General features: G+C 43.1%; 1 protein-coding gene across 2 annotated transcripts; it reads left to right on the top strand.

Annotated features, from left to right (window-relative positions):
- Window positions 1-4,323: 4,323 nt before the first annotated feature.
- Window positions 4,324-9,993, top strand: ccnt1 (cyclin T1). Of its 2 annotated transcripts, none has more exons than XM_083770042.1 (10): window positions 4,324-4,503; window positions 5,308-5,389; window positions 5,500-5,628; window positions 6,208-6,268; window positions 6,882-6,944; window positions 7,288-7,356; window positions 7,446-7,491; window positions 7,626-7,789; window positions 8,366-8,436; window positions 8,578-9,993. In XM_083770042.1, the coding sequence occupies exons 1-10, from the start codon at window positions 4,328-4,330 to the stop codon at window positions 9,874-9,876; spliced, it is 2,160 nt and encodes a 719-aa protein (XP_083626168.1). In that variant the 5' UTR covers window positions 4,324-4,327; the 3' UTR covers window positions 9,877-9,993. The 2 variants fall into 2 exon arrangements, with proteins under 2 accessions (XP_083626168.1, XP_083626167.1); XM_083770041.1 differs by having other exon boundaries at window positions 7,569-7,789.
- Window positions 9,994-10,318: the final 325 nt, after the last annotated feature.

Genomic DNA, 10,318 nt, shown 5'->3' with positions numbered 1-10,318 from the left:
GCATCGCTGCATCAAGGGTTGGATTAATTTGGTTGTAAATTCCTGCAGAATGCTGGCATCATGCCCAGGCGTTGTACTTGTACATCAAGTTCCCCCAAGCTACAGAAACACAAGATAGGCTCTTTACGTAACGTACTTGGGCTACATGGGCTATTTTATTGTCCATCCACTTGCCTGAAAGATTTTACACACTAAGCATAAGGTCTATCATATTGGTAATTTACTTGAATCACAATGTAAAACTAATACATATCGTTAGCCTCATAGGATAAATGCATAAGTCATTTTTTATGATTTTCGGATAATAAGGAAAAACACATTTTCTCGCAAGTATGTAAGAGTTTTTAATGCAGATTTTTACAATGGTTTCCTGAGGGGTTAACAAAATGTTTTTTACAAAAAGATAAACATGAGAGTCATTCCATAACAAAAAAAAGTGACTTAGGCCATTTTCAAGAAAATAATCTGTGACTTAGGCATTTTTTAATACATGTCTACTAAACACCTGGGGGTCTATTAGAGTGATGTTAACTCCATACTAAACACCTGGGGGTCTATTAGAGTAATGTTAACTCCATACTAAACACCTGGGGGTCTATTAGAGTGATGTTAACTCCATACTAAACACCTGGGGGTCTATTAGAGTGATGTTAACTCCATACTAAACACCTGGGGGTCTATTAGAGTGATGTTACCATACTAAACACCTGGGGGTCTATTAGAGTAATGTTAACTCAATACTAAACACCTGGGGGTCTATTAGAGTAATGTTAACTCCATACTAAACACCTGGGGGTCTATTAGAGTGATGTTAACTCCATACTAAACACCTGGGGGTCTATTAGAGTGATGTTAACTCCATACTAAACACCTGGGGGTCTATTAGAGTGATGTTAACTCCATACTAAACACCTGGGGGTCTATTAGAGTGATGTTAACTCCATACTAAACACCTGGGGGTCTATTAGAGTGATGTTAACTCCATACTAAACACCTGGGGGTCTATTAGAGTGATGTTAACTCCATACTAAACACCTGGGGGTCTATTAGAGTGATGTTAACTCCATACTAAACACCTGGGGGTCTATTAGAGTAATGTTAACTCCATACTAAACACCTGGGGGTCTGTTAGAGTAATGTTAACTCCATACAGAACACCTGGGGGTCTATTAGAGTGATGTTAACTCCATACTAAACACCTGGGGGTCTATTAGAGTAATGTTAACTCCATACTAAACACCTGGGGGTCTGTTAGAGTAATGTTAACTCCATACAGAACACCTGGGGGTCTATTAGAGTGATGTTAACTCCATACTAAACACCTGGGGGTCTATTAGAGTAATGTTAACTCCATACTAAACACCTGGGGGTCTATTAGAGTAATGTTAACTCCATACTAAACACCTGGGGGTCTGTTAGAGTAATGTTAACTCCATACAGAACACCTGGGGGTCTATTAGAGTGATGTTAACTCCATACTAAACACCTGGGGGTCTGTTAGAGTAATGTTAACTCCATACAGAACACCTGGGGGTATATTAGAGTGATGTTAACTCCATACTAAACACCTGGGGGTCTGTTAGAGTAATGTTAACTCCATACAGAACACCTGGGGGTCTATTAGAGTAATGTTAACTCCATACAGAACACCTGGGGGTCTATTAGAGTGATGTTAACTCCATACTAAACACCTGGGGGTCTATTAGAGTAATGTTAACTCCATACTAAACACCTGGGGGTCTGTTAGAGTAATGTTAACTCCATACAGAACACCTGGGGGTCTATTAGAGTGATGTTAACTCCATACTAAACACCTGGGGGTCTATTAGAGTAATGTTAACTCCATACTAAACACCTTGGGGTCTGTTAGAGTAATGTTAACTCCATACAGAACACCTGGGGGTCTATTAGAGTGATGTTAACTCCATACTAAACACCTGGGGGTCTGTTAGAGTAATGTTAACTCCATACTAAACACCTGGGGGTCTGTTAGAGTAATGTTAACTCCATACAGAACACCTGGGGGTCTATTAGAGTGATGTTAACTCCATACTAAACACCTGGGGGTCTATTAGAGTGATGTTAACTCCATACTAAACACCTGGGGGTCTGTTAGAGTAATGTTAACTCCATACAGAACACCTGGGGGTCTATTAGAGTAATGTTAACTCCATACTAAACACCTGGGGGTCTGTTAGAGTAATGTTAACTCCATACTATTACTAAACACCTGGGGGTCTGTTAGAGTAATGTTAACTCCATACAGAACACCTGGGGGTCTATTAGAGTGATGTTAACTCCATACTAAACACCTGGGGGTCTATTAGAGTGATGTTAACTCCATACTAAACACCTGGGGGTCTATTAGAGTGATGTTAACTCCATACTAAACACCTGGGGGTCTATTAGAGTAATGTTAACTCCATACTAAACACCTGGGGGTCTATTAGAGTAATGTTAACTCCATACTAAACACCTGGGGGTCTATTAGAGTGATGTTAACTCCATACTAAACACCTGGGGGTCTGTTAGAGTAATGTTAACTCCATACTAAACACCTGGGGGTCTGTTAGAGTAATGTTAACTACATACTAAACACCTGGGGGTCTATTAGAGTGATGTTAACTCCATACTAAACACCTGGGGTCTATTAGAGTAATGTTAACTCCATACAGAACACCTGGGGGTCTATTAGAATAATGTTAACTCCATACTAAACACCTGGGGGTCTATTAGAGTAATGTTAACTCCATACTAAACACCTGGGGGTCTGTTAGAGTAATGTTAACTCCATACTAAACACCTGGGGGTCTATTAGAGTAACTGTTGTTTGCTGTGTATGCAATGTAAAAATGCCCAAGTCACACAAAGTGAGTTAGGCGGCAACGTAAAAATGCTCAAATCACACAAGTGACTTAGGCAGATCATCATTTTTGAAGATTGTGAGCTTTGTGATTGGCTGAGGACATAGGCGATGATCCAGAACGATGCAGCAGCCCCAGGAGATCACCTGTATGCAGAAATCTCAATTTCGCCAAAAAATGACTTAGGCATTTATCCTATGAGGCTAACGATATTGAAAAAATGGAAATGTATAAACTAGTACAATGTAACAGACGGATAAATAAGTCAATAATATAGCTGCAAGCAGCGATAAGACAGGACTCAACAGTGCCACTTTAGGTCACCCAGTGGTATTGAAATTAACCAGTGTACTACTAGCAACAGCCAACAGACATGTAACTGACTACCGAAAAAAAAAAGGTAAGACAGTTGCACTCAAACTTAATTACAAGGACCCCTAAATTAATTGGCCGTGAACCCCCATTTGAAAATAATATAGGTGAGGTGACAATATATTTTTGCCAGGGACCCCCATACACAGAGGTTTTTAAAATATTCCAAATGTTAAAAAAGAAAATCAAGATTCTTTGACAATAGCAGATCTACAAGCTCACGTCACAGGCTCTTTGAGAACATTTCACAACACATTGTGTGGCTGTGTGCAAAAAAAATCTTGAAAATAATTGAAAGCTTTATTATATTTTTGTAATATGTAAACGTTGGTACATTCAGACATTAATGGCCCTATCTTGCATTTTATAGTATTTTGAAAAACAGTTACAATTAATCTACATTGACCAGTTTGTGAGCCTGGGGAGATATAGGGCCTGGGGACTTGTTTCCATTGTGGTCCTATATGTATTCAATTAATCAACATAGCATAAAATAAGCTATTTACAAACACAACTCTTGTATAGGGGTCCCTGGGTCCAAATATATTCAGGTTGAGGTCCACGGATAAATACATATTTATATAATAATACATAATATGAAACATGAATGTGGGTGTCCTTGACATGAAAAAAATGAGAACGACCAATATACTGTAATGGCATAAGGGGGGCTCCACCGCGCCTCAAGCCTGTGGTAGGCTGGTCTCATCTGGTGCATCTCAGAAGCAGGACTGGACTAGTACTTGCAGCAGGTAAGGAAGGCACTGGAGCACCTCAGACAGTTTGAGCCGTTATTATTTAACAGGGTGCAAGCAATAACATGACAACGTTTCGGATGTATCTGTCACATCTTCGTCAGGCTGACGAAGATATATAATGGATCAGACCATAGACATGTATATAAAGGCATTTCTTATACAGGATCATCAGACTGGTACTATGCAGAGAGACTGCCTGGCTCAGCCTGTGAATGTGTGGTGGTGATAGGGTGACACCTCCTGGTCACAAAGTGGGACAACAGGCGTTTCCCCACTATGGGACGTCACATCCTGTGACGCGCGACATTTTTAAACTATCGTCCTTTCTCAGTAATGGCGGCTTCGTTTCCTTCTCTTTCTGCAAGCAACAATAATAACAAATGGTACTACACCCGACAAGAGATCGAGAACAGCCCGTCCCGCCGCGCGGGGCTCGATCCTGACAAGGAGTTGTCGTACAGACAGCAAGCCGCCAACCTGCTGCAGGACATGGGACAACGACTCAATGTGTATCTTTTACGTCTCAGCTGCTGGTAGCCAGCGTTAGCCTGCTGGCTAACTGTTAGTTTCACATGAAGCCGGTGTTGTTTTGCGGAATGCCGTTGCTCGTGTGGGTTCATGTCGCGTTGTCTCGGTGTCGCTCGTTGTTTTTCAGTATTACATTTATGTTGAGGTCCGACCCAGTGTTACCACGTTCGATTGTCTGATTGATATATGGTTGCTAGCTGCCAGCGGCCCAGTTAACGCTACGCCACGAAGGCCTCTGCTATTCCCGGGTAGACTGGCCTGTGGTGTGGGTTAGCATCGGTTAGCATTAGCCTTCAAGAGCGTAGCGACATTTGTTGTCTTGCACAGTAACAGCAGTTGTTGTGGCTTCAGACTGATCTTGTACCGTAACACACAGTTGCCAGTTAGCAATCGTACGTCTTGTACTGTATCAAATGACGTGAATAACTGGTTGTCCTCTAACGTGGTAACCGTAACGTAGTGAGCTGCAACCTAAGGGGAATGTTGAGTTACCAAGTCTGTGTGGTTGTTTCAAATGTATGGGCATGTTGAGTTACCACGTTCGTGTGTGCGGTCGTTGCTAATTGTTTGTTTTAGGTTCTTTGATCACTTCGTCTAGAGATCAGTCATATAACACACACATGACACCGATACAAGCCAGGAGGACCTTCATGTTGTTTCTCCCAGGGGCTAGCCCTGATACAGGACCCAGGGCGCTACCACACACCACCATGAAATGAATTGTTTACTAAATATTTTACTGTGCCCTCACTTGCATACCATGGCCCTTAACTACTCTTTAACAGGTCCCAACTCACGATAAATACTGCCATTGTATACATGCATCGATTCTATATGGTGCAGTCATTCACCCGGTTTCACAGAAATGTAAGTTTGAATGTTGTGCCTCATCTTATAACACCCATGTCTGTTCCTATAAACATGACACAAAAATGTAATGGTCCCCACAGCAAGCTTACATGTCTGTCTTATACCAGGTCATTGCTCCTGCCACGCTTTTCCTTGCTGCAAAAGTTGAGGAGCAACCTCGTAAACTGGAACATGTTATAAAGGTGACACACGCATGTCTCAATCCTCAGGATCCATCACCCGATGTACGCAGTGATGTGAGTATCCAGTTTTGGCTAACTGAAATTTTCACTTAGTAGCCAGGCAAACCTGGCTGGCATCATACAATATTCAATGTTTGTTTGATATTTTTGCATTAATCAACAACAGTAATCAGGCAATTAACCCTAGTTTTTGTATGAGTGTTTGGATATTGCTGTGAATTCCCATATTAATGAGGTATCTTTTTTTTTCCTTCTCCCGGAAAATGTCATTTGTAAACTGAACTATTCTTTATTAATTATTACCATTACTACTTTTAGTTGCTGCTCGCGCCTACGTACACTCCTTGGGGTTTCCTCTTCCTTGTTAACTGTTGTCTTTACCATTTTGTGGGCCTATCACTTGGGAGTTGAGTGCCTGCTTTATCATAAAGGAGTGTTTTGAGATAGGGGGCCTATTAAATTAGATTATCCGAGCTGAGGCTTTTTCTCCCTCATGAGATAAGGCTGTCTGTAAAAACAAACGGACAACAATCACAGGAGGTAGTGTTGAGAAATGAGGCGAGAGGACCAAAAGAGCAAAACGAGACACAAAATGCCTCCTAGTGAGTAACCTGCCTGTCCTCTCAACCTCAGGCTTATCTGCAACAAGCCCAAGACCTGGTCATTCTTGAGAGCATAATACTCCAGACCTTGGGTAAGTCAACTTGGGATAGAAGATTCTGCGTCTCTTTGATTTCCCCCAAATTAGAGCACTGCTTAAAGAACCCTTTATTAACCCATTTATTCTATTCCACAGATAATTCATATGTAATCAGCGACATTAGGAGTTCTCATTCATGCTCTTGACGTTCAAGCATTTGATCGTGCCTTCATATTTTGACGCATTACTATTTTGTCTGTCATGTTAACTTCTGTCATTTCATTTCACACCCCCCAAGGCCCCAATATCTCCTTTCCAGCCATTTCTTTTAAAATGTTTGATTAATATTTACTGTCCGGCTTAAATGTTTTTCATGTCAAATCTCCCTCTCTATGCCTTTAACCTTCACTTTTATTTGTCCTGTCATGTAGTGTACTACTAGTACTCCATATTATTTGACTTTGATATTTCTAGTTTTATTCAAGTTTAAAAAATTGATTTGTTTTCAGAGACTTTGGCTCATATTTACAGATGAAATGGAAATGATTGTTGCCATGATGGAAATCTGGTTCCATTAAATGAACGCATTAATGCATTTGTTTAGCTTCCGCATTTATTTTTTGTTGATTGAACCTCTCTCTCTCTTTCTTTGTTCCCTTTATTGCAGCTTTTGAAATCACCATTGACCATCCACATACTCATGTTGTGAAGTGCACTCAGCTTGTCAGAGGTAAAAATGCCAACAGGCACCCTTTATTAGAATAAACTAGTCCATACTCAGTGATGTGTGCATCCCAACTACATCCATTTCTTGAACTTTTTCTATTCTCATTACGATGGCTCGTCATTTATCTTGGTATTATATCAGCATTACATTTCTGATTTCTGTGAAATGCTACTGGCTAGTTGATATTTGTTCTCACTTCCCATAGCCTGCTCTCGCATTAAGCACAGTTCAGAATCATTCGGACGTGCCAAAATGCTAATAAAGATTTGGGAAAATTAAAAACGTCTACTTTGTCAGTCCCTACCTGTGCCAATGCTCAATGCCCAATGCACATGTGCAATTTCAGATCGATTGACCAACCCATTGAGGAGAAAATTGGATGCAGACAGACAGACAGAGTTTTCTCAAATTAATAGTAGGATATTTCAAAATTAAAATGGGTTTACTTGAAACACTGCAAATGAGATTTTAATAACTTTGACTCTTTATTTCTATTCATTACAGCGAGCAAGGATTTGGCCCAAACATCATACTTCATGGCCACCAACAGGTATTTTCAGTTCTATGGACAAATGAACCAGTAATCAATATTATATCTGCGTGCAGTGCCTTGAATGGTCTGAAAAGTCTATCTCTTCTCCCCTCCTCCTTCTGCCGTTACCTGGGGCGTAACCTGCTGTATAGTCTGCACTTGACTACGTTCTGCTTGCAGTATAGCCCACCTGTTGTAGCGTGTGTGTGCATCCATCTGGCCTGCAAATGGTCCAACTGGGAGATCCCTGTCTCCACGGACAGCAAACACTGGTGGGAATATGTGGAGCCCACGGTTACCTTGGAGCTACTTGATGGTATGTGTTTGGAATAGCCCAATGTCTTTTAAGGTCACTGAAATACCTTGTGGATGTGTACGAGTACGTCTAGTAACTTCACGAGGTTGTGACTGAGGGCCGATTCATACTCCTATTTTAGAGCCGAATAAAAGTCGGTTCGGCGCTGTAGAGCCTACAATTTGACGTCATTTGAGGTTCGGGGGGGCGGGTACCATCCTAAAGTCGGCTCTTCGGTGCTACTGAAAATTTCTGACGAGCCGAAATCATTTCGGCACTACAGCGCCGAAACAGCGGTAAAATAGGAGTATGAATCGGCCCTGATAGCGGTCCTATCAAGAGATTCTGGAACTTTTTCTGGTAAAATGTATTTACATGAATAGGTTGCTTGATGTGATGCAAAGTGTTCATGCTTTGTCTGTTTACATGGCTCTTGCTTTATTTATTGAAATGCTTTAAGAAATATTTTGTTGCTTGCCAACTTTACAACTTACTTTGCTTTGCCGTTACAATTTAGACTAGAGGAAGCTGAAAAGCACGCTGCTCAGCTGACAATCCTCAGCTAATTTTATTGCCATGTTTTGCCAACTCCCACAGAACTCACACATGAATTCCTACAGATTCTGGAGAAAACACCCAGCCGGTTAAAACGGATTCGTAACTGGAAGGTATAACACCAATATACCCCTTTTTTTTATTCCATTTCTTACACTTGAGCCCAAGAAGCACAGCTATAGGCAACTTGATTTATTGCTCCATGTTAAAGTAGAATTTCCATTCACCATTCTGATTGCCTGTCTGCCTTCCAGGCTGCGGGACAGACGGCTAAAGGGAAATCCAAAGTCCCGGAGGAGGGAGACCAGACGGACGCCATGATGAGCATGATCTCCATGGTGTCGTCGGAGGGCCCCCTAGCCGGTCTGATGAGCCTCTCTGGTCCTTCTGCCTCCTCCTCTTCCTCGTCCACGGGTGACAAAGACGACAAAGGTGCCCAGCCTTGGCATCCAGGCGGGAAAGGCTCTGAGCAGCAGCTGCCCAGCCAGGAGGTCCATGCTCCGGCTAAGGTGTCGCTGAGCGAGTACCGTGCCAAGAACGCAGACGTGTTGGCTGCCCAGAAGCGGAAGCTTGAGAACCTGGAGGCCAGCGTGAAGCGGGAGTACGCAAACGCTGCCCAAGCTCTGATTGGCCAACAGCAGCGGAAAGAGAAGCAGCATCACCACCAGCAGCAGCAGCAGCAGCAGTCGGGATCCACTTCGGACATGAACAACCCCTCGCCCATCATTCTCAAGATCCCCCTGGAGAAGGAGAGGCATGAGCGCAGCTCTCTGAAGATGCGGTTCCCAGTGCCTGGAGGAGGCGGCGGCGGAGGCAGCAAAGCCCAGGATCAGGACATTAAAGTTCGAATTCGGGTGCCGGGTGAGAAGCAAAGGGGGACCGCAGGAGACGAGGGCAAGGGCAGGGACAAGCACAGGGAACGGTCAAACCATCACCACCACCACCATCACCACCACCACCATTCGTCCTCGACGGGTGCCTCACTCTCTTCCTCCTCGCATAAACACTCATCTGGTACCAGCGGAGCGTTGGGGAGTAGCAAAAAAGCCCCCACTGACTCCTCCCGAATGAGCTCTTCCTCCTCCTCCTCGTCTTCGTCTTCAGCGTCTCGGAAAAGAACCCACTCTCAAGTAGACCCCGCGTCTAGCTCGCACCTTCCCACCAAACTCAGCAAGTCTTCTAGGAACGCCTACCAGCTACCCCCCCTGTCTGCCACTGCACCCGGGCATGCCCTTGGTCTCGGTGCCGACATCCTCCCTGCCCTCGGCCTTCCCCACCACCAGGGGAGCTACCCTCACTCCAAAGGGGACAAAGCTGACACTAACGGACACAATGTGACGGCCGGCGGCCAGTCAAACGAGTACCAGGACACTTTTGACATGTTGAACTCGCTGCTGAGTGCCCAGGGGGTCCAGCCCTCACAACCGCCCATGTTTGACTACAGATCACAGTATGGTGAATACAGATACACTGGCGCCTCTAGAGGGAGTTCTTCCAGACCCCCACCCCTGCCTTCTGAACCCCCTCCCCCATTACCCCCGTTACCAAAATGATCTGGTCATCCAGTATGGGATGTGTTAACGTACATTGTTCTTGCCGTCACTAACATGAAACTTATCAAATCAATTGTTGCCCAGTGACTTTTGGGATCCCTTCTATTTCATGTTTATGTCGATGTTTTGTGGGTTTCAGCTTGACAGCAAAGAAATGTACTTCTGATATTTCAGTATGCTTTTAAAACTTATTTTCTTTTTCTTTGTGTTCAGAGCTGTTGTGGGGCAATAATGGCTTTAAAAGCTTGCAAAATAAAAGGAAGAAAGGAAAAAATACATATTTATGGGAAAAAGTGTACATACTATTTTTGATGTTATCGTTTTTGTATCTCGTCAACTCAAATGAAATGTGATGATGGGACCTGGCGTTTTTGCCATCACTGTTTTAAAGGATGTCAAATGTCTTTAACATGTAGGAAAGGAAACGTATTTGCATTACCTA

This window comes from Protomyctophum parallelum (assembly GCF_964188405.1).
Source record: "Protomyctophum parallelum genome assembly, chromosome: 7".
Classification (NCBI taxonomy): domain Eukaryota; kingdom Metazoa; phylum Chordata; class Actinopteri; order Myctophiformes; family Myctophidae; genus Protomyctophum; species Protomyctophum parallelum.
This window is presented reverse-complemented; position numbering and strand designations above follow the sequence as displayed.